This window comes from Lepisosteus platostomus, chromosome 9, assembly GCF_059453375.1.
Source record: "Lepisosteus platostomus isolate fLepPlt1 chromosome 9, fLepPlt1.hap1, whole genome shotgun sequence".
NCBI classification, from domain to species: domain Eukaryota; kingdom Metazoa; phylum Chordata; class Actinopteri; order Semionotiformes; family Lepisosteidae; genus Lepisosteus; species Lepisosteus platostomus.
In genome coordinates this window covers 17,422,593-17,448,814 of record NC_142619.1, presented here as the reverse complement: position 1 = coordinate 17,448,814, position 26,222 = coordinate 17,422,593, and the positions used below count along the sequence as shown (strand labels likewise).

Sequence of the window (26,222 nt, the reverse complement as noted above, 5' to 3'; positions counted from 1 at the left end):
CCTTGGATCTCAACACAGTGGCGCCCTCAAACTCCTTCTCTGCTCTTACTTTTGCAGAATAAAAATGAACCTTTTATTCAGCTTACTGCTGCTCTTATCAGAAATGGCCTTTTTAAACTGTAAACAAGTTTTAAGAAGTTTTAGAATTGATGACTTTACGCATCACCAACCCTGAGAACAAGAAAATGTTATGTTCAGCAGCATTAAAGAATGGGATTCACAATTGCATCCCTACAACAATAAAAAACTTAAAATATTGCAGAAGAAGAAGTCTACCTGTGTCATTTATATTCTACTATAAAAAACAACATTTTTACCATGCATTACAGCTCTGTTTTAATCTAACTTTACTAATGTCCATTTTTATATTTTAAATTAAACTGGTTTTATTGATAGACAGGCACCAAAGTAATAGTTCTTTACTAATAGTCTGCAGTTTTACTGTATGCTCTGTCATAGAAAATGACCTTCTTGTGTCTTCCAGTGACATTTACTACTACATGTGTATATTAGATCACACTCTTTCATTTACTGGATCTATTACACCACCGTTCCGTGCAGAATGTGAGAGCAAAACATGCCCATCACTACAGCACTGCTGTTAAACAAATACTCTATATCAGTCAAAACACCGCCACTGAAACATAAAACAAAAGAGGTAATTTACATACTACTAAGTGTAAAGGCAAAATTTTCAGTTTCTGAATTTTTGAATCCGTAAGGGTTACATAACAAATGCCGTTGATCAAATTTTCATATTACATTTCCATTTAAAATGTGCCGGCACGTAATGCCTAAAGTGAAATGTAATCCCTTAAGCTTTAGATGAAACTAAAATGTTTCATCATTTTAAATATGACAAAATGGCTCTGTAAACCACCAGCAGTAAAAGGCTTCTGTTTCTTAAAAGGCTGGATACATTTTTGACACCCTCCAAGTTGGTGAGGTCCTTCCCCCTTGGTTCTTCAGTTCTAAGAATCCTTTTTTTCAGTACAAACATGTATTCCTAATAAAAGAAAAACTACACAGTGTTTTTTTTACGCCCCCTTGGTGCAAACAACAGGGAAATAAAAATCCTTTAAAAAAGAGTGAAATCTGTCTTGTAACAATCAAGGGCAAATGAGACAATGAAACAACAGCAAATGCTGAGCAGAGTGCCTAGAGGAAAGACAATGGCGCAAAGGAGAAAAACGATTACAACTTTGAGTGAATGGTCCATGGTGGGGCAGGCGGTAACAATGTCTGTTGTCCTCCTTTCAGCTCCCATGCTTTAGTGAAAGGGGCTGGTTGATGGTTATCTTCAAGCTGCAGTTCTCCCAGGGGGTCAGGGGTTATCAAGTAGTGCTAAAGAAGGATTCTACACCAAAGGATGCTCAAAGTTGCCAGGTTCTGGGGCTTCAAGGGCAATCAACCAGAAAATACAACTAAAGAGGCCATCATGGAGAAGCACAAAAAAGAAAACGTCTTTCAAAATGAGTCTGATCCTATCATAAATGGCAAGAACTTCTCTTTCTCTGGTGCCTTTTTTGTCTTTGTTTAGCTTTTTAGTTTTCCTTGGCATAAAATGTAAGGTACTCCAAAGAGAACATCTAGGCATCATCTACACAAGAACATACCATATTCAGAAACATATGCCATTCTCAAGGGTGAGGTTCAGGAGGAATGTCTGACTTACTCCTGTGAAATACAAAAATCAGGATCCAAATCTCTTCTGAGGAAAAAGCAGAGCCAGAGCTCTGCATTACAGTACATAGGATGCACTAGAATGAAGGAAGGGTAACAGTGTTATTAAAAACGGCTTAATTCTTCACTGTCAGAACTATTAATAAGGAGACAGAAGTCAGTGATATAAAGCCTATTATCATAACAATTTTTACAAGATCTTCATATCTACAAAATATTTTATTCTGAAAATAAATTTTATCTTCCATAGTCCATTAGGAAAATTAATTCAAGTGAGGCTTGACAAAGCATTTGCTAAAAGCATGTTTTTTTTCCCTTTCTGGATGTTCTTCATGCCAGTGAAGCACTGCTAATTGAACATAAGCTTCTCAAAGGAAAAAAGTTTCTTCACGTCTTTGTTCATCTGCAAGCCCAACAATAAAAGCCGTGGATTTATCAACTTTTCTGACAAAATGCAAATCCTGTGAACGCCACCAGGGCATTGCTGTCATGATGAGCAGCAGTAAACCCCAGTGCTAATGGGAGCTCGTGAGCTTATGAGGATTGGTGAACCCTGAAGGTTTGCACTTCTTCATTCTTTGTAAACAGACAATTACCAACCAGGTTGAAAAAGGAAAATAATTGTTCACAGATTTTACTGCCAAAGCACATTGTATGAATACATACATTTCCTGTCCACTCTCAGACTAATTTTATGCTCGTGAGGAATTCGTGCCACTCTTATTTCAATTAAACTTTTGATTCTTAGATGCTCTAGTAAAGACTTCAACTGTATAGTGCTGAAAAAACGGCAGAGTATTTCTGCAGTAGAAAAAAGAAGGTAATCTTTTATATCTCTGGAGGCTGTGAGCATGTGCAACAGCCCACTCTTGAATAAATTGGTCTCTTGTATAGTCAAGCCTTAAGTAAATAAACAACAAGTGTTCTTACTATGCAAATAGCTGGCCTTGTGAATGACTGTACTTGTTTACACAGCATGGCAGTTCTATTATTTATGCTACAAGATACACTCAGCTTCATATCTTACATTTGGACAAGGGATGAGTTACAGGCAGATCTTGTTTTCCTTCAGCACAACACATATTGTACTGCCTGCTGCCTGATAAATCTTCAGATCTTGATTATGAGGATGTAAAAAAAGGTCTGTCCACCCACTAACACAAATAAAGCCAAGATGTATTGCTGTGGATGCACAGATCATGAGGTCTGTTTTATTTTTTGGCATAATGTAAGCCTCATCTTGTTATTGGCGTATTTCGGGTTCTGATGGTGCAAGGATAAATGAAGCATGACAGTTACTGATGCCCAAGAAACCCAGCCTTGGTCAACAGATGCCAACCACAAAGGTGGTATTTGATAACAGGTACTTATTCAATCCAACCATTCTGAACAGAAAAGCTTTTTGTTTTATTTTTCCTACTGAAACAAAGTGGTTAAATAAACTGCAATGCTGAAACAGTTTAGCACTAACACTAATGAGCAAAAAGGAGATGTTCAGAGCTCTCCAGGGTGATAGCAGAATAAGGGCAGTTATGAGTTTTAAAAGTATGTGTAGGCAGCCTGCATTTCCTGTCAGATCCCTTACAACTAAAGAATTCCCATTTCATTTTGACAATTTTAAACCAGAAACATGCATTGCTTGAAACTGTCGATATAATTCTTTGCCATTTCTCTAGGTTTTTAAGGTTTTTGCTAACTTATTTTAAGTGTTATGGTTCAAGAGAGCGAATGGTGTTTACTCTGTTAGGGCAGGGATGTCCCACTGCTGAAACTCTAGCACTCCGAGGGCTTGGCATGAAACGGGATAATCTCTTCAACCAACGTGTGTGCGCATAATGCTGAAGGTTAGCCTGACAGAAAACAATAGGTCAAGTTCAGATCAAAGAAAGAGATTCTGCCTTGTCAGGACATAGGAGTATGGGGAAATGAAGACTGGTGTCTTGAAATACAAGAACATTAGTAATACATAGGATCACAAGATTATTTTACGATTATTTTACTGAAATCTCTATTTGCCAGAATGGTCACTTGTGTGACTAAGACGCTACTACGCAATAGTAGCAGAACCATCATAGCATTTCTGCTTTGCTTGGATTTTTTCAGCTCTTTACTCTGAATTGCAAAAGCAGCAGTAAAATACCAGAAGAAGATAATTCATTGTTTATCGTTTGTGTCACCCTTTATCAGTGTGATCCAAAAAGGGCCTGAAGTAAAAGCCACCCCACTGACTGACAATCTGTCTAATTTGGCTAACTCAAGAATAAGAGACAAAACGCAAAGTAGCCAAAACTGCCAGGAACAGTATAGCACATGGTATTTAAGACATTTCTAACTTGCATATCTTCTAAATTATAAACAATTATAAATTCAAGATTCAGGGAAATACATATTCAATGTAACCACAGTGCACATTGATGACAGCACAAACAAGATGCAATCTTGAAAGTAAGTAGATCACTGCCAATAATCAATTAACAGTGACTTCTTTAGTTCATCTGTGATGCTGACTGTCAACCTGAGGTTTAATCATAACACTTCCATTTACACAGAGCTTTTTGGCTATCTTTCCGCTTTGGTGCTTGAGAACGGATGAATTTAATGTGAAAATTCCCCATCCAAAAATGAATCTACCGCTTTCACCTTCTGTTCAAATCTCAAGCTGCAGCTTGATTTGTCACAAGAATGAAATCAAGCTTGCAAACCACCTGCAGTGTTATAAAATGATAACTTTTGAGTGTTATCTGTTTAATGGTAAATGTGTTGTGATATTCACTTTTGTATATTTGAAGTGACAGAATTGTGAAACGGTTCCAAAATAATTCTCGAACTTTTTCTAAAATAAATCATTAACAAAGCCACGTCTTTGGAAAATGAGCATTCCAACATCGTGGGCTGTCCCTTGTTTCCAAAACACTTCTGTTCCCCTGGTACAAATATTAATAATTTGCATGGGCATCTGTGTCAGGCTTGATCTCTTAATGCCAGCATCCCTCTTTTGATTAACCGGATTTTATGTTAAAGCGGTGTATTGTAAGGCAGTTTTGTATTTTTCAAAGCCTGACAAAAAAAATATCACATAGCTTGATTATTTATGGGAGTGGTCTTGATTGTCATTTAAATGTACGTTGTAATTTTATCATCACAGATGCACCATTTAAATTCTGTATGTCGGTACATTTTTTGTTTTGATATCCCAGTACTAAAATCTACAGTATATACCACATGCACACTGTATTGCCTCATCCATGGTAGATTGTATTTTCCTGCTGTTCGTTAATCCACAGTAAAATACCACAACTGTTTAATGGAACACAGAGATCTTCTGGTGTATTCATTAAGAGCAGCACTGGTCTGTTTGTCAGCTTGGTGGGTACATTAAAGTTTCACTGTTCCAATGAGTTCATAACCACCGCACAACCATCCTACCCACAGTCCCAAAGCCTCCACTGTGTGCAAAGGAGGGCAAATCATAAAATGGATTAAAATGTTTTGCATTTCTGCTTCAAAAAACACTTTAACCATAACACAGCTCCCATTAAACTTGTTATAAGCACATTTTTCTACCATCACAGAGAGCCTGTAAGTAATTTATGGCACACTACATCTGGACCATAAGCTATATAACTACAGTACAGTACCATACCAGTGGTAACCTGCTAACTCAAAATAAAAAGGAATATTCTGTATTCCTTTTTATTAAAGGTGAGTTTCACTACTCACCTTTAATCCTGCATGGAACATGGCACAAATAGCATGTTTCAGGGATCAGTGTGACAAGGGGTTTCTTTTCATGTAACTATAAATTCTTAAACAATACCACAGTATCTGTTCCAGTGAATCAAAATAAGCTTCCTGACCTTCATGTCTCTTTTATTTCTATCCTTACAAACCAGAGATTTTTGGAATATGCAGTACTGAAACATTAGAACTGACTAATCAGCAGCATAAATTCTGAAGGGTATGTATAGGTGCATTTTTTCCTTTGGTATATCTCAGTTATTTATGTGGATAATATCATGGTCATTACAGGACGCCCTCTAATGTCAGCCTGGCATTCAGCAGCTTAGATGGACAAAATAGCCAACAGATATCTGAAGATTTCCAAACTGGCTTTGTACTTTCAAGGAAAAAGCTTGCAGCATATAGTATAACCATGCAATCTATACTAGAACAGTTTATAAATGATCTTTACTTTTAATATCAAGCCTAATTAGTAATCATCCAATCGAAACTTGTTAGGCTGTCTGATAGTCTAACATTATAAGAGGTTATACATCCAAAGCATGAAATCCTAAAGAAAGTGTTGACAACATAAGGATGGTGAAAAAAATGAATGCTAATGAGTGCAAACGTGTGTTCCATGCAAAAGTAGCATACAGGTCAGCCAGTAAAAACACAGCAACAAAACGGTCATTGAGAGAATTAATATGCTCTGGGCTAGACAGGAAGCACTTGAGATCAACACACACCTGGATGGACCATTTGTGCACAATAACACAATGTGCACCAGATCAGTTTAGTACTTGGATTTGTGATGCCTCATCATATATTACCAAATGAATAAATGATTCTGCAGATGAAACTCATTGAATAAACCTAACTTAACCCATTTTATCAGCCCAATTGCATACTGCTGGTAGGGGGGAATTGCTTTTGATAAACACTTTTGAAAACGAATCTTGTTCTTCTAGGATTTTGTTGTATATAGTAAGCCCCGCTGCCTAAGATTATTCTAAAATAAAATCCATTTTAACTACAGAAATACAACAGTATATTCATCTTTGACAGGTATTAGTTACTAGTTTAAATTAGAGATAATTGACAGTACTGACAGTCTTTGCTGTTACCTAGGCCTAAATATACAGTATATGTCAAGAAGAACCATCCAACAGGGGATTTAATACACAGACATGCTGTGGTAGTCCTTACTTTCAAAGTGATCATGACACATTACAAGTACCGGATTTGTTTTAATTTGTTTTAATACAAAAGGCTGGTTTATGAACTCAAATGTTTCCCTGCTGGAGTTTTGATATACAGTACAGTTTTTTCTCCATATTAGAATCCCTCTCCCCAGTAACCACTAACACAGCACTTTTTGATCATGATCATGGTATAACATGATTCTGAAGTTACAGTATTTCCATAGTCAGTCAGCATTAGCTTGAGTCAGTATGTTCTGAGGTACACCTGTCTGAAGGCTGCAGTTATGATGCACATTGGCAGTGTGCCTTTATATGGGTGTTTGGCAAAGACAGTTACTGCACAATAAATAGTCTGTCTGAACTACAAGGTGTGTTTTAATTTTATTATAGTTTACATGAAGTTAAATTATCCTTCATGTAGGTTGCTAAACATACATTGACAAAAGTACAAAAAATACAGAATCTTGTTTCTGTTATGTCAGCATAGTAATGTTATGCTAATGCAATGAAAAAACTGAGATTCAATCTCTGCATAAAAATCTGAATTTCATTAATATAATATTGGTTTAAATGATAAATGTCTAATGATCTAATTGTGTAAAACAACAAAACTGTCATATTAAAGTGAAAGTACATTGTGAAATTAACCATAATTACCTTTGTAACTAACTTCATGTGCTAAAACAGTTACCATGTAATATGTTGCAATAATTTACAGTAAAAACTAATTAATATAATAAACCATATACAGTACATCTTGGCATTTTGAGCCCTCAAATCATTTATTTGCGATTTCTTAAGTATAAGAAATTACTAATCAAGAACCATCCTGTTACAAATAACAGTTCTTCTTAATACATATTTTGCATACAGTACTTACTGTATGAGACTGATGACACATTTAAGGGTCAGGCTGTTCCTTTATATTGATATCCGTTAACACAGTTAGTCTGAGTAAAGGATACATTGCCAATCGGCATGACAGCCTTGTGGTAACTTACAATAATTGTGGTATTACGTTCATCTTTCGGTGGACCTTCTGTATCTGGTTACAACTGTGTTCCCACCAGATCCATGGGCAGCTGTCTGTGGTTATTTTTGGAGCACAGTTTCATAAAATGCAATTAGGACATAATTAGCAAACCTGGGATAAAACTGAAGGAAAAAGTGCTAATTCATACAGTTTTCGAGGCTATAAGAAACTAAATAATGCTAGGTACATTTGCTACTCTGCCTCAGTAGGACACCATTTTTGCATTACAATAATATTTACATTCAAATGTATTTAATTTGTATTATACATGTAAAAAATACAGTATGGAAGGCCAAGGCCCAATATTCACATGCAGAGAGCTCATAGTGTTTTCATTAAGTACATTTATACAAACATCCCAACCGTGCAAAATCTACCTTCAGTTATCTATCAAATTATTTAGTGCTCTTTTAATTGAGTAAGTCTAGCCATTTGGTAGAAATATAGAGTTTATAATCCATAGCAAATTGACTTGCAATAAACCTAAACCCAACTCAGAAAAACCAGCTGATATTACTTGAGTTGAGCAGGGAACTCACCAGTTCCCCTGCAGTAATTTCCAATATGTTTTATTGTGGCAGTAAATTCTCTTGCTCACTCACCTTCAATGAAATTAACCACCCAAAATGGGATAAATTATTCTGTTTGTGTGGGTGTGTATATGTATGCACATTTTGGATTGCCCCCTGTAAATTCTAAGAGAATGTGAGTGACATTGTAAATTAAACACAATTTTCAGAAGACTACAATAAGGAATGAACTGTATCAGGGGCTGACAGTATGAGAGCCAAATGAAGCAATTTGTTAACTTTAGTCAATATAATCACAATACCTAATTTACATCTTAATTTTCATATATAAAAACAAAACTTTTTATAAAACATAACTATTTCAAATATTTAGTCAAGGGAAAAATATTGAAATCTCTTTTAAAATTGTGCAAAATCACTAATTACACATTCAATTAAGTTAATATTACTGCACAGAATCAAGGCAAGAAAGACAAAAAGGTACATTTTATTACACAATTCTGCTAAATTGAGCCATCAGTCTGCCATTCAATGGACCAAGTTCTGATCTAAGTGGATTTAAACTTGTAAGGGATTTCGATATTTGGTGATATTTGTGATTTTACATGTTCTCACTCATAAATATGGTCACACTTTAGACCTAAACATTACTGGTGATATAGTAGTATATCACAGCTCCTCAGACTTACAATCCAGGCACTTCTGACCACTTGACAGTGCAGTCCGACTTACCTTTCTCACAAGATCAAAAGTATCTGTCACTTTCTGGAATGCAAAGAAAGTATGTCCTTTAGCGATCTCTAGGACATACTTCTATAAGTGTTTTGTCGCTGTCAGCAAGCAAGCCTTATTTTAAAAGACCTTTATGAAGATTTTACTAATATTGCTCTCAATACTACAAATTCTCTATCTCTATCTTAAAACTTGAATGATCTCAAATACCAGGCGATATCCTCGGTTCACTATAAATTACGAAAGCACACAGTGTTTGTGTTTGTTCACCTTGAGGCTTAGAAATACCATTTATATAGCTACAATAAGACCCCAAGGTCAGCTTCTGCTGCTTACTACTCTAATAGTACTTAAAGTGACTGTAAACATCCTCAGTGTCTCTGCAGGACAAAGCACACTAAGTAGAGGGTAACAAAATTTATTCAAGACCCAATTCACAGACACTAGAAGGTCACTAAACCTGCTTTGGACTGTGTGAAAGAAAGCTGTACTGAAGCACTGTGTGGTAAATCTTTCAGAGACAAAGGAAATCTGAATAGGTCCAGGTTCCTCAAACAAGACATAAAGCACATTTCAGGAATTAACCATGAATAGCTGAAATCTATAATAAAAACACAAGCAAAATCAAGATTGCCAATACATTTGCCATGAATAAAAACCTTAAATTAACTGTTAAGTTTTATTGTTTAAAATGCTTAAAAAAGGTCTGCTTTTTATATTGAAGTTTAAGTATCCTAGTCAGCCTGAAGGCAAGATTCCTGTCTCTTTCCTAGCCCTCTAGTTCAGTGAAGCTAGAACTTGGAGCAGTTACTTGTCTGCCTGGGCTCTGAGCAGTCTGTGTTCCTGGGGCTGCAGACAGAGCAGGGAAAGACATTTCTTGTGTTCAAGATCACCATGGCATGAGCACTCTAATGTGAGGTGAGCATGCACTGAATGGCACATTTCCCAGCAAGACTATTAATGACAAACACAAAAGAGCAAAGACATGAACAGTTATATCTAAAGTTAGAGCATTATAATCTTAGTAGCTACCTCATTTGTCACCAAGCAGTACCACCCATTAACTAAAAGAAAAGGCCTCTGTTACTGCTGTCATTCTGTGCTCTTAAGCACATAGAGGTTATTATGTAGGTACCTATAAGCCAGAAGAACAACTTCACAAAAAGCACTGGGCTGATTGTGTTTTCAAAAACAAAGAAATGTGATTTTCACACCTGGTTAATCTTGGACTTCAAACATGCCAGTTGCCAAGAACAATTATTTCACTCTATCAGTCTCAGTAAACAAACTTTAGCTGTATTCATCATACAACTGTACAATCCATTTTATATTATTTCATATGTCATAAAACAACCTGAAATAGTGATTTAAAGCCTGTCAAATTTAAAAAGCTGTCTTCATAACTCATTTTCTTTTATTTTAAGGTAATTAGTCTTCTTGTTTAAAACGTTGAACTGCTTTACTCTTGTAAAACCACAGGATCAAAAACAAAATGATTGTTGTGTGATGTTTTTTCACGTCTTAAAGATTGTTTTCTAGTTGACCATACAATAAGCATTCCTCAGTGAAGCTACAGAGCTGCAACTAATATGTTGATAGGTAGTAAGAACACAACAAAAGCAACTGGAACTTATTCTCTGTTGCATCTCAATACATGTATTTTCAATGCTCCTCAGTATATGATGCTGCTTTAATGTGCTAGTCAATGTTTAATAGATTGACATTTTCATAACGTTACGTATGTGGATACCTTACAAGTTTTGTAAAAGCAAGTCACAGTGCAGAAGATCATTCTGTGGTGAATGGCCATGTCTGATATAAACCTGCAGGGAATTTGGACAGAAAGAGCTACCCTTCTATCAGTGTCCAGCTGCACCATTTCAATTGATTTTTTTACCACATGCCACTTTCAACTCTCTCTCATTTTCAATAAAGGTTTAATGTTGTTTGTCAGCTTTAGTCCTGACAGCTGTGAACAGAATCAAAAAGTGTTTACTTATTAATGTACGTCTCCGTGCAACAAGCAAACTGAGATGCAAAAAAGGGTGTACCCAAAAGAGACCATAGCTTTCTGTTTTTATTACACTACTACAGCAGTGTCATTATCAGAGGGCACTTAAATGCAAATATTGGTGAAAAACGTTTTGCTCTTTAATTGAGGGGTTTCTGAGTACAAATAAGTGAAATTGTGAACCTACTATGAGTTCATAGTTGGCCTCAGTTTTATTTTCTAAGCATGATTCCATTTGTTAAATAGAAGAAGGATTTACAGTTTGATGAATTCAATAAATGGCACAAGTTATTTATTTTCAACATCCAGCTGAAGAGTCACTCTCCATTTTTATATTCACTATCATTTTATATACTACAATTATGTACTTAGTTTTGTCCTTAACAAAAAATTTTTGTAGGTATTTAAAGCTGAAAAACTGGGATCTACCAATCGCATTTTACAATTATTTATAAAATTAGGTTGTCACAAAAGGTACATTTTTGGGATGCATTTCCATGTAGTTGAGCCTGACACGCTGACATTTATGTTTTATGAATGTGACCCCGAAATACCTTTGCAATAGTGTGGAGGGGCTGAAAATACTTTTATAATGATCATAAGAATCTGTTAGAAAAATGCCACAGTATTTTCAGAGAGCTAAGAGTATTCAGGGGTAATTCAGGAGTATTCAGGGTATTCAGGAGTATGAAAACATCACATTCATGTAAACACAGTTTCTTGCTAAGAGAAGTGTTTGTTCATAAAGAGAGAATTCATGCAAGCATGTCCAAAAAAGATGTATATATCTTTACATTATAATTTTTCTATGATTTCATATTTATTTCCACAAACAGAACCACATCCATTTCCACTCACTTCTCACACTCTGATACATCTTATATAGAGAGAGATGCTTTATACTAGCAAGTAGAAATCAAATTAAAAATGTCAGTTTTTATGAGATACTGAACAAAAGCAGATAAAACCTAATCACAAAATTATAATTACTGTATATAGACATTAGGGCTCACGGGCTGTTTTTTTTGTCCCGAAGTACTTCATTTAGGACTAAGAAGTGGAGGCTGATAAATAAAAAGCAATATACAAATAAATTCATACAACAATGCACTACAATGTTTGAAGGCTAAATGTAATTCTCATAAATCATCCTTCTTTGATTCTGCTTATGTCTTGACCAGGTCTCTAAACATGACCTGAAAAAGAGCTTTCAGCTCTGGAACAGCAGTTGACATTAGCACAGTCCTCAGGTTAATTTTTATAGGTAAAATGGTCAAATTCAATCAGGTGTCCATTAGGAAAATACATTTTCTTGGACGATTCTATTACTTCGGAAGCAAAAAGCACATTTACTCACAAATTAATCATTCTCATGGGAAGAGTGGTTTTGTTGTGGAGTGTGCAGTTTACAGTAAAGGTATAAACACCCCAGTCTTCCTCAAGCTAAAGGGATACAGTTCTACTGCTTTGGTGTGTGGGGGAGATTCAGGTAAAGATTGCAGTCTGATATATTTAATTCAGAACATCAGAAATGTTCATGATTCCAGATGGTTACAGCATTGCAACACATTATTTTCACCTGCAGATTATAGGGAGGAAAATAGGAAATGCAAGAAATACCAGAAAAGATCTCAACACAATTTTTATTTAGAACGCTGCATTAATTTCAATCTAACCCCTCTGACTAATAATTAATCGATAGATAGGCTTCTCCAAAGACACAGAAAGCCTTACATAAAAGTCATGCAAAAACTTTTACTGAATGTGTAACCGGGAACTTTACGTTGAGCTGATTGGAAATAGTGCGTCTGCATTGATTTAAAAGTAATTTGTTTTTAAGGGTCTGTGAAATTGCTGAGTGCTGCAAGCTACCAGATATTTTAACAATACACATTAACTCACTGGTTAAAACAAGATCAGAGTGTGTGAGCAGTAATGTCTAATGTGATCTGGAGACTGTTTTATATCACTCCAGGCTTCAACACCACAGCCATAGCTGTGAAAGGACTACAAAAGAATGCCATTGTTTTTGCATTTGACAGTCCCCTCAGTCCTCCAAACTTACTTTTTACACCTTAATTAAATACACATGTACACACCACCCCTCTCTCTAAAAGCTGCCTTTGTTATATATTGTAGGACAGATTTCTACATGTATTATAACTGTTTTAATTTGTTTACAGCATTTATATACCGCACCACTCTTCAAGATCTCAACAGTTAATACTCAGTTACTATATATTCAGTATGAACAGAGAGGATTTTTAATTGCAGAAAGGAAAACATTATGAAATCTGGATTACATTCCAAATTGACTTAATCCCAAAATAAACACTTCCCTAGAAAAAGTAAAAGCAAGGAAGCACAGCGAATACGCATCAACAGATGGTAAAATGTATGTACTCACATTTCAATCCATATTAGTGTTACAAAATATCATGTTGCCACCAGCATGCTGGAGCTTTCTGAAATATAACTTCTTGCATATTACACAGATTTCATATTAACATAAGGTTTGGAAACTGTACACAATCAGAACAGAAAATGCATTACAATGCCCTTTGCACTCAGAACAAAGCCTTGTGTTAATAGTTAGAGGACTGAAGCTTGAGGCATTGCTTGCATGGATGGGGTGATTATTGCTGCTGACCAGTTTTATGTTGACAGGGCTCCATGCTTTGTCTGCATTCTGTCATTCAGCAACTATAACACTATCTGAACTGACAGAGACAATGGTGCTCCAAGAAAAAGCAAAATAAGACACTGCATTGCAAAGGGATGGCTCCTTGGCTCCGTGTCCTACAAAACACCTCCTATCTGATTTTGTGCTAAGCCGAAAGGTGCTGCAAAAAGCACCACCTCACACAAATCCCTATTAGGGCAGACAGCAGAAGTGGAAGGTGCCAGGTCAGTGAATAAAGATAGCCCTCATTCCGTGCGCCTCGAGTCACTTTAGGGACTTGCGGTTTTGTCCTCATTACAGGGTCTGCATGCCATTAAACAAAACTGGCGTTAAAATGCATGAGTGGTTTTTGTAAAACTAGATACAGGATGTTCCTTCTTGACCAAACTAAGATTGCTTCAACTTTTCCTTCTACCCTACCTGACCGCACATGTGAAACGGAGGAAGCGATAAAAATCCTCCCACTAAAACCGATATCGTACAGATTTAAGACTCGGTGAGATCAAACCATTCCAAATTTAGATCTAGAGTTTCGGTTTTAGCCCTGATTACAGGGCTAGGCTACATTGACCTTAATTTAACAAGCCTGTTGCCTGTTACCTGACTGAGAGTAATAAAGTTAGGGATGATTCCCTTTTGAGTGTCCCCTTAGCCCTTTTTTGTAGTGGGATAATTTAGAGGTTGTTAAAAGCACACAGTAGTGGGAAGCACAAACCATCTCATTTCATGTGACTGTGATCTACAAAGAAATAGACTTATGTACTGCTAAAACATGCTATGGAAAATAAAAAAGATACCTGCATTCTAAGGGAAAAAATGTAAAAATTAGGCAAATTTCTGCAGATAAAAAACAGTGCTCGATACCGACAATTAGAAAATACAGTTCTCTTGGATATGGGTAAATGAATGCTATGATATTTTGTCAGATGCGGAGCCAAAACCTATGTTGGTCAGGCATTATCATATTATGAGGGCTTCTAAGAGATTCCACAGAAAACCCCAAGCCTAAAAACCACTATTCCCAAATAAACAGCTGCCTTTGAGGTTCTGCATACTTTAAAAATTCTGTGAAGTGATTTTCTGAAGTGTGTTATTTTTCAAAAGGAATAAACAAGATCCACTGTATTTCAGCATGTTGTAAATAAAAATCTGGACTTCTTCTTACTTAAGGCACAATTAAATACATTTAATTTAAACTGTAGACTATACATTTACTTATTCTGGGATTATCAAATGACATAAAAGAAAAGACCCCAGTAAGCTAAATTTTTTTTTAAATATTCTTTGATTATTAATACTCTTCTCAATTAGTGGATATCCTGTAAGTTTTTAAGTTCTCTCCCTAGTAAGGCTGAGTACAGCAGGGACAGGGGCATGAAAATTCACTGTAGCTTTTCTTGGCCTGAATTTGTAATAGCCTGGCAAGTAAAACTGGACGTAGGCAAGTCCCACTGAGGTGGTGTGAACAGTGTGCTATCAGAGGAAGTCTGCTGTGTTTTGGTCACTTCTTAATGCAAATGATTCTTTTATGTAATCATCTGGAATGTGTCCAGCATTTCATTTTGTTTTGTGCATATTAAGATGTGACACACAGTAGAATAATAAAATATAAAGGAAATAAAGCAAAGACTTAAGAGTCCTGTAATGCTGGCAATGTATGTTAAAAAGAAACAACACTTAAATACAAAAGCATCCAAATGGTGCTAAAATTAAAAATTAAACCTTAAGCAAGCACAGGAATACATTAGGAATACATGAAAAAACAGGATTCCATTCCCTTCTCAGTGAAACCATGTTTCCATGTACTGCCACGATCAGTTTTCCAGAAAAGTGACTTGGTCAATTGTCTTCGAAGCATAAAATGAAATTTTGATCTACAAAGTAAATACATTTATAAAAAATCTGGCTGGAAAATTTGTCGTGCATGCAGTATTGTACGTGGTACGGTATCTTACGTTGGCAGGACATTCCAGCAAACTGGTGCTTGGAACTGCACACTAGCAACTCCACAGAACAGAGGGTAGAATTCTAAAGCCCAGCAGACCCAATGCAGAGAATCTGGTACCTGACACCAGGAGGAAACTCCAACAGTTAATTTTATCTGATTACCCACACAGATATAACTTCCAGGGACCATGTAACAATAGACAACAAGTGACATTTCATTAACAGGCACGTTTTGGCTGAAACATTAGATCCAGCATTGTGGCTTTCAATTTGCCATTCCCTGTTACACTGCCCTATGCTGTTACACAGTACATTAGATGAATTGAGAACTACTGTCAATCCTGACTACACAATTAAATACTATAAGCTGCCCTAACCCTCAGCTCAGACTCCATTAATCCCTGTAAGAAAGAAAAGCCAGATGGCCAGGAACAACTGCTAAAAGAAATGGATGAGCACAAAGAAATACCTTAAGTTCCTAGCAGTTTTTACCTTATGTTTCGAGTTACTTGTTTGAGTCTGGTGGGGTCTGTTGACCGGATGTGCAGACCACGGAGAGAGAGAATGGACACTGCACCTTGTGTAAGGTGTAAATATACGCATATGTTCCTCAATCAGACAGAGTGTCAAGACTGAACTTCTATAAATGAGTAACCTTGCCATTCCTGGAATGCTACTGTTCAAAAACTTCCATCCGTGCCTGCAAGAACACTCCATGCTCCTTACACATACTTGTAACCATCGCCATATGGCAATTTCCTACTTTAAAGTATGTTATACTTAAGCTTAATCCTTTGGTATGCCATTTGATCAAATATCTTAAATATTAACTTAGCATACTTTGCCTACAACCACTGTAAATTAAAACTCTATCAAATGTGATTATAGCTGCCAGCTTGCTTTAAACCATTTAGTGAACATTAACCATGAAGAACTCAATTTCAACTAGCAAAAACTTTCCCAACATGAAGCTGACAACTGGTATTCCGAGTTGTGCCAATCACATTAAAAGGCTAGGCTCTATCTTAGGACCTGAAGCACATCTGCCTTCCTCATTTAGATGTAAAAAAAAAAAAATTTTTCTTATGAGCCAGTCTATTTCTGCACATGAGTAAAGGTATTTCTGCTTCCATGCTGGGGTGATCAGTAGATGTCTTTCTCAATTCACAGGACTGATGGAAAATATCTTAGACCCATTTACATTGAAATCACTGCATACATTATCAAGATTTCAGGACAGATTGCCCATAGAAATTGAGCCCACAAATCCCTTTAACTCCTGCAAATTGGAGACGGGTGAGCAAAAAAGTGATCTATTGCTTCCATTTTCCTCCCCATTAATATGAAGCACTTTTTATTAGAATATGGAAGAGAACTGACAAATTAATGTACTTGTATTGACAAATAGCTTCAGAGCAACAGCAGCATCATGAATCTGAGTGCAGAAATGCACTCTAGGAAGAAGAGTGCCTTAAACTTGCAGGAGATTCAGACATGCAACATGAAACCTGGAGAGTCAGGATTATATGTGCAGCCTAATACATCAGAGCACGCTCAGACAGTGATCTCCGAAGCACTGTGACTTGACAGGATGTATTTGAAGACTACAGATGTCTGAAGTGGTCAGAAATAAGTCTATGATATTATTTTAGTTCCCAGATGAAGCTGTTATATGGAGTGGTCCTGAAAATTATAAAAAATGAAAAATTCCAGCACACTACAGTATGCAAAGCTAACATTTTAATAGAATGGTGAAAAATACCAACCTTGAAGACCGTTTTACTTGTGTATTGCCACAGTCATCCAAACATTTCAATGTACAATTCAAGTTTAAAAAACAACTCCTGTACCTACAACCAGAAACTTTTTACCTTCTAAGAAACTGTCAAATGTTTGACCATGCCCTGTTTACCTCTGAGTATGACTAATTCCCAGATTCCCATCTTTAAGTAAAATTATACAAAGATACAAATCTGCTCATTCTTACTCTCTGAACAACGAGTTTTTTAAAGAAGCACTAGTCCATGTTCCCATGTTAGTCTATTTTATTTTATTTCTTTAGCATTGTCTTCTAATGAGGAACTTTTAAAGCAATAAGAGAAAACAGAGCTTCTCTGGGAATTACGCTGGAAGCCTGTTCAATAAGGAGTGAGAGCACCCTGGAGAATTGACGACAAAAGGAAACAGCCACAGCAAATAAGGATGTACTGTATTTACTTACCCAGAAGATGAGGTTGAAGAGGAACATCATGTATTTCAAACAGCAGAGACAGCCCCTTGCCATGTTGCACTTCTTGAATTCTAAAAGGAACACAAAGGATAGATCCAGGTAAAAGACAACATATTTGCTGCCTTTGGGCGCACTGTATTTATTGGTCTTTGCACCAGCAGCTCCTCCAGCATGGCTCTGCGCACGCGAGCCGGTGGAGCCGTAGAAAGCACCGGCTGTAAAACCACGTCCCCCAAATTCCCTGCCCGAGGTGGATGCTCTTCCAAAGTCCGAGTCCCTGCTGTCCACAGACGGACTGCGCCGAATCGAAGAATCCTCGCTACTTGACTTCTCCATGGTTTTGAGATGTTGCGCAGGTTTTGGCTTCACTCTCTACCATGTCTCAGTATTAAAGACGGACAAAAACACACCTCCGAGGTTTTCTGTAGTTGTTTTTGTGTGTGCGGGGGGGGCGGGAAAAAAGCTTCATCAATCTGGCCAAACACAAGCTGAAATGCAGAAACACATCCGAAGGCTCTTTAGAGATCTTTCTGCATTGTTAGCTGTTTTAATGCTTCACAAATGACAGTGCAGAGACATTCTGTGTAAAGCATTACCAAGCAGCCTGGCAGAATTTTCTGTTATTTTTTTCTGTAAATAACTTTCAAGATTCCATTTTTGCTTTGCAAGAATAAACTGTCCCCAGAGGTTCTGAAGCTCAGCTGTTTAAGTTATCCATCCTCGAGAAGTTTAACGGTGCTTTCTGGGACAGGAGAGTTTCCAAGGCTGTTAACTTTATCTTGCTCTCTCTCAGTTCTTTTTCTGTCACATGCATCGGCTCTGCTTCCCCTGCTACCTCAGTCTCTCATTCTGCAATCAGCTGTTAAGACTCCACTCTCTTCATGCTTTCAATTGCTGTGCTGCTGATGTGCTATTATCGGCAGCAGCATCTACCAGGCATTCCCTAATGCAACTCTCTAGTAATAGAGCGCTGCCTTTTTTCTCTCCCTCATTCCTCCTTCTCACAGTCTCCTCCCTGCTGTCAGGGGGCCAGCCAACCAGACAGCTGGCACTGTCGAAAAGCTCCACCTCCAGTGATACAATGTCTTTAATAGGTGTATCATCAGTCTGTTTTGACTATACAAGTTCAGTGCTTCCATCTGTCCTTTCTGGACGTCAGGATGTCTGTGAGGGGATCAATGAAATAAAAACTCATGATGCAAGAGGAAGATGAGCACAGCTGATTGAAACAGCTCACTACATTAATATATTCATAATGTATGTAGCTGCTAGCTACTGGTTAAAAAAGCAGCTCTTCTGGTTTTAGTCAGTGGAGCTGTAAGGCTGGCTTATCAGTTGCTATAAAGCTACTTTTCAGTCTGAATTGATATTCAAGGAGTGGATTAGTTGAATTAGGAGGACTGCTATAATGTCAGCTTGTTCAGTCACACACAGATATATGGAACTATTTCTAACTATGAATTATCTGCTACATACAAAAAGAAACATTGGTCATTACCCACTTATTTTGTGTTCTTAAAAATGATTAGAAAAATACATATGAATATTCCTGGCCACTATACTTAAATGTGTGGCATGCATACAGTATAAACAATGTCTGCCACCGTAGTAGACTTTTAGTACAATTTCAAGCATGAACACAAAATACTGGAGAAAAAATAATGAACACTTTACTTTACTTGTCAATTATTATTTTGTTTTTAGGACAGCAGACCAAAAATGTATGACAGTCTCTTATTTGGATATTTGGACAACATTTTTTAAACATTTTCCTGCTTATTTTCATAACAAAATCTGTCTGCAGTATGAAGTTTCATACTCCTCTGTCTGTCTATTGGTACTTCTAGGAAAGCATTAAGTATTGTTAGCATTTCCAAAATTATTTGTGCAACATTATTCTTTTTAACTGAGGGGTGTTTAACAAAGTTGTATTCAAATCTTTACTTTTATCAATATGACTTAAAACACTTCAAAATATTAAATAGAAAATATTTTATTTCTTGCAATATCATAATGCCACTTCTTAAAATTTGGATTTTCCTTGAGGAACAGTCAGATTACAATTACCTCTTTAAGATCTATCCTTATGACACTGCTCCCAAATAAAGTCATGGTCAATGGACATACAGTAACATCATTCTGTCTACTGTTCTAGCTATTGTGCTCACTACCTACTTTCACTCCAAATCTATGTCATTGCTCAGGAGCACTGGCAGCAGTCAAAATCCCAACCTAAAGACTTACAGTTCACAAAAATAAATCACTCTCAGATGAGGAAATCTATTATATTTATTTACAGCAAATGATAAACCATATGCTTGGAAAAATGCAAATGTTCAATGTTTGAAAAATTAATAGGTGGTCCACTGAGGGTTGTAATGACAGGATATTTTACACATACACCAAGCCACATATTCCATTGATATACTGTATTTGGATACCTACTGCATTATACTTTCACTTTCAAGTGAAAAATTAAGAAAATAAGGAAAGTCGACACACAAAAGAATTAGGGGAACTGATAACGACATTTTCTGTAGAGTCCCAAAGCTGAGCTGAGTACTACTGAAAGCTAAGCAATCCACAGACAGATGGGAGAGAGTTGAATGATCTTAGGTAAGGTTAATCCACTTTAATACCCTATTTACACTTTTTACATTAATCCATTTTTCTTGTGTTTCAAAGGCAACACTGATCTAGCTTGCCGTGACAGCCTGGAGCCAGCTGCATACCCTGTGCTGATATCTTGTGTTTTAGTAGGCAGTTCATAAAGAAGAAATATCAGTCGTATTTATTTAGCAAGTCTCTAAATCTGTAGTATAAGAATAGAATTATTCTGATAATCAGCTCTCCCTTTGCAAGCAATACAAAATATTCACTTTTGAATGCACATTTGGGAGGGGTTAAAATTTCTAAGTCATATGTACTGTAAAAAGCACCATCAGAAACCACTGCTGTAGCACCTGTTTGGGAAAATCAAGAAGTATTGTCATTACATTCTTGAGTCTACAGAGAACTTTTAAGTCCCAAATGAAGGTCAAATTCTTTTTGGATACATTTTGCAGTTGCTGCTGTGGTTGACAGCTAGCATCTTGGAGAAAACGACAAGATCACTCTCATTCAGGCAGGTGAGGATGTGTACCATCGGCATAATTTCGGGAATGGCTGCAAACAGTTAAAAGGAATAATGACAAAAAAATACAGGAGTATATTTTACACAATATCTCTACAGCACAAATCTGTTAAATGCCTGATGGGGTATTGGAGCCAAAGTTTTAATGTGAAACAGGAACTGATTAAGGAAAATAAATGGACACCTTTACAGCATTTGAAAAGTCAGTAAGGGAATTCATTAATATTCATTCAATCAGCACAACAGAAATATTGCACTGTACGTGCTTATTTAAATTCTTCAAGCAACCTGTCCCATGCAGATTTCTGTATTTTTCTCAATCTGTGGCTGTCACTATACAAGCAACAAAATGTGTGCAAAAATAATCTGGGGTTTGGTAAATCCCAATTTTTCATATGTCTGTAAATTTTCTAAAAATCTGACAACAGCACAAAATCTGATTAAATTTCAGCAACTGTTACAGTCTACCAGCAAAGCATCTATCATGTATAAGAAGAAAATGTTGACTGCAGTAAACTGCGGTTGTGTTATTAGTGTGCTGAATATGGACTATAAATTGTTGCTGTTGAAATGTTCTCTGGCATTTCATTTTGTGTTAGGCTCAAAAGTTTCTGGACCACCCTCCTACTCTCTTTGATTAAAGCATGCTTAAGCAGGCGATACAGTGTGAATAATTCAGTCCAGTCTCTTGGAGAATGCTAGGCAGAACACACTTGTTCTTCAATGTCCTTTGATGTGCTGTGTTTGGTCCCCAAACTCCTAACTCAATACTCTGTCAACGCTTGCTATTTGTAGTAAACATGCATTAATTAGTGCTCCACAGGGTCATTACAGAAGCGCTATTGATTACTAAATGAGTGAGCTGAGTGGAAATGACCTGTGTTTCGGATAAACATTATTCAATACGCACCCTCAAATGATCTAGAGGTGAGAGCCCTTCAATGTATTAGACCATGAAATCACTGAGGACAACCAAGAGCGACTATCTGAAACAGACTACAGCCTCTTCGACAAATTAAAGCTATGTACCGTACCCAGGCTTTCTTTGTTTTCTTACAATATTGTCAAATCACATGTTTAAAACAATTCACCATAAAGAAACTGGAAAAATGAAAATTTTAATTTGCTAAATGTCTGAAACGTAAGGATACTGAGGCCACAAGTGGAAAACTATGTGACACGCCCAGTAAAAGCTACTGAAAGCTACTAGTCTTATAGCTTGACGTTCACTGGTATATCCCCTGCTTTTGCATATACTGCATATGTACAGTATTGCAAAAATTAGAATAGGGTCCAACATTTTTCCACATTCAATGCAAGATATAAATTAGTGTAATTTGCTGGATCAGTACTCTGTTCACCAAGACAAATAGAGACTATGACAAAATTTCATACCTACATGCAGCATGTCATATGAATAAGTGGCCTTAAGTCTCTGGTAAAGAGTCAAAGCCACCATTCACATCAAGGGGAAACGTTATATCTAGGCTTTTAAAAAACCTTTTTACAATCTTACCTGCATATTAAAATGTTGCTAAACAAGGCTAAGAAAAAAAACGGTAGTGTTCCATTACAAGATTTGCCACATGTTTAAACTTAGGCTGAAGCTGGAACTTTCAAGGTACTTACTAAGAAGTGGTTTAATAGAAGAAAAAACTTTTTTTAACAGAAAAAAGCTGATTTCTCCTATAGATACTTTTTTTTTTTTACTTTGATATCCTAAAAATAGGGTGACACCGTGCCACAGCAATTTGTTTTGCTGCCTCGCAGTGCTGGGGCCCTGGGTTCAATTCTGGACTAGGAGTGCTACTGTATCTGCGTGGAATGTGTATGTTCTCCCTGTGTTCACGTGGTTTTCCTCTGAGTGCTCCAGTTTCCTCAGACTTCAAAGACATTCATTGTAATTTAATTGGGTTCTAGGAAAACTAGCCTTTTGTGAGAGTGTTCGTCTGTGTGTATGCCCTGCAATGGACTGGTGTCCCTTAAGGGCTGTATCCTGCCTTGCGTCCATTGCTTGCCGGGAAGAGGGTCCAGCAATCCTGTGACCCTAACACAAATTAAATAAGCCATTCCTACAGTGTTATTTTACAAGTAATATGTTATACACAGAGGAATCACAAAGAAGAATTAAAATAAACTGCACCTTTTAAAGGATATGATGGTTAGGTCAAGATCCTTTTCAAAATTTCTACTTAAAGGGAAATGGCAGAGTGAAGTAAGGTTTCCATCAATACAGAATTTCAGAAGGGCAGCAAATGAGACTAAGTTATGTACTCCATCCTGCTCACTTTTAATGCTATAAGTTAACTGACATAGCACATTTACAAAAAAACTACACTGTAAGCTTTTTTTAACACTCAACATGATACTTTTATATATTGCACTCAAGATCCGTCTTCTTTAAAAGTGCCCAGAAATTCAATGAATGCGGTTTTAGGCTGCAAATACAAGAATCTAAGTTACTATTGTACTCATCATAGTGATCATTTGACGGTATTAAAATATTAATTTAACCTGTGGTATTAATTTTACAGTATGTATTTTAGAAAATATTTTGTTTACTGTAATAATTTGGTACTGTAGATGGTATCTTATTATTATTCACATTGGATAAAACAACCCCACTTTAAGGTGTCAAGGACAAAGCTATACACAACAACTGTAAAACCTACAGCAAGAACAAGATAAAAAGTCAGAAAATTTATATCAAGAAGCTCAGAAAGATAGAATGTACAAAGACTTAACAATCGACCTCTAACAAGCCTATGAACTGGGGAGAATTAAAGTGACACAGCATTGATTAAAGTAAATGGGTTCTGCTTGAAAGTGTTAAACAAGAGCTTGGATTAATTTAAGAAACTGAGAGGAATCTTCAGTCACTGCCAGAAGGCCAATTTTTCTGGCCATCATTTTCCTGAAACCCTTGGGCATGCAGCATGACACATCTGGCTTGGTAAACCTGTCTCCCAGCCAACAGCAAAATCCTTCTGGGTTCTGGGAGAAACAACAACATTTAGCGCTAATCTGACTTGACCTTTTCTTAGGGTAATTGGTCCTTTTTTATAGTATATTTTCCAACTGCAGGATTGATTCAACAGACCTTACAAGCACAACTGTTTGTAAAAGTTTTTTTTTCTGCTCTTGTTGTTCCCTAGTGATAGACTTGAAGGAAATGCAGGAACATATGGTGCCACTTTTTTCGCAGCTATTTTATTTCACAGCAATATACTACAGATATACATATTTCATCAGGACCATTCACTGTATACTTCACCCAAAACAAGTTAAGCATTCAAATCATTTTTGAACTTCAGCCACCACAAAAATAAAGCAGAAACAAATTGCTAAGTTGTAACTTTAATAAATCAATCTGTCATGAATACATTCAAATTTGGATTCAAGAATTCAAGAAGTCTCAAAACCTGAAACAAGTTGAATGTGGGCGGATTGCAAATTTGAGACTATAAGGTAATGCACCCATCCATTTTCTAATTAGCTGATCCAATTCAGAGTCCTAGGGGAGCCAGAGCCTATCCTGGCAAGCAACAGGCATAAGGTTGGGTACATTCTGATTTGGGACACCTGTCCATTGCAGGGCACACACAGACTTATATTTACACAGAAGTTCCCAGAATCCAATTAACAGTATGTCTTAGGACTGTGGGATGAAACCAGATCACCCAGAGGAAACCCACACGAACATAGGGAGAACATACAAATTCCATGCAGACAGCAGGAAAAGTCCGGAACTGAACCAAACCAAGGATCGTAGCAATGTGAGGCAGCAATGCTAACGACTGCACCACTGTTAGGCAATGTTATGTTTTATAAATACAGCACTGTGACCCAATTGCCTGAATTTTCTTTATATTGGTTTTGACAGGAGAAAAACTAAACAGCCTGACAGCATTGTCCTTTAATAGCTAGGAAGGCTTCAAGCAGCATTATTGACAGCCCAGAACAAAGGCAAAGACAAGGCCTGAATTCAACTACACCTTGAGGGACCCCCATTAAACCTCAGTAAATTGTGAGAAATACGATGAAACAAATTTCAGTGTGAAAAAATGTGAAAAAGTTCATATACCAAAAACGTAATCTTACAGTTCATGGCAAAACCTAGAACATCAATTTGCAATAACTATTTTCTTGGCAAGGTGGCATCAAGAGGGAACAAACATCTAATCTCGGTGATCATCACTAATGCCTCTTAACTTGGCAAGTATAACAGAGTAGAGGGTGAACTTTAATCTATTCAGATTCAAAGAGGAAAAGGCCCACACAAGGCTAACCACTGGGAAGGAACTGCCAAGATTATCTTTTTACTGTGGGAAAACTTTACTGTGCCTCAATAGTAGGAATTTTAGGGCACACACTTTCACCTAGAGAATGGACACAGAAAGATTTTACTTCTTAAGGAATGTATATAATGTGCTCCTATCTTCATTTCAGGTTAAAAGCCAGAGCAAGCACCAATATTGGGAATGTTCTTGTTGTAGGCAGTTAATAAAACGTTTTGTTAATTAGGTATTCAAAACTATTAGTATGTGTGATGTGTAGCTGTGCTCTGCTGTAATTCATTTACAGTTGCTAGCAAGCTCAGGCACAGAGGCATTCCTAGACATTGGTGAACACCACTATACCAAAAGACTGGGTTTCTAGTCACTAGAGAAGTCTACACAGCCTGAAATCTTAGGGGTGATGGCACTTCTGTAACATGCTCGGTTCCCTTGAGCCCTGTTCTACATACTGTTACAAATGGGAGGTTACGAGAATGGTGAAAATCAGGAATTCACCGAGCAGTTTAGTCAATGAGTGAAATAAATATTCATAGCCCTCACCTTGTAAGTGATTTATGCAGAATATACAGGAGCAGTTAGTATAATTAGAGGCACATGGATTCTTTATTCTCTGGCACAGAACTGGTGAAAAGAGTAATAATCCAGGCACGCTTGGTTAAACAAATGTTTATTAACAATGACAAGACACAAACTACACTACACACAACAAAACATACAACACACAAGTTACTCTATGTAAACAGTATTTAAAGATAAGGTGTTTGAGGCCTAACATTCTAATCACACAGAAAACCCCCAGACCTCTAAGTATGAAACTCTTAAATAATCCCTACAGAGGCCGAAGAAAAGATGAGTTGCCTTTCTAAATAAATGCAACACAACCTGCAGTTAAATCTCTCTCTTCACCCCGGATGCCACAAAGTAAATGGGAGGCTGTCTCCCTATTCTAAAAATGCACCCTAAGCAGGAGAGACGTCTCTAAACAAGATATATTTTACCCTGGAAACCCATGCAAGG

The 26,222-nt window shown here is 36.8% G+C and overlaps 1 protein-coding gene across 5 annotated transcripts in view; it reads right to left on the bottom strand.

The window, feature by feature from the left end:
* LOC148654576 (tetraspanin-9) overlaps positions 1–26,222 on the bottom strand; it is a 195,763-nt gene that overhangs the window by 60,338 nt on the left and 109,203 nt on the right. For 3 of the 5 annotated variants that reach the window (XM_088647049.1, XM_088647051.1, XM_088647050.1), the window contains one exon: positions 17,766–17,845. In XM_088647049.1, the coding sequence (XP_088503175.1) occupies positions 17,766–17,828 (63 nt within the window). In that variant the 5' untranslated portion in view covers positions 17,829–17,845. Of the gene's footprint in view, positions 1–17,765; positions 18,737–26,222 lie in introns of those variants that run through there. The other 2 variants (XM_088647052.1, XM_088647048.1) reach the window with 2 other exon arrangements.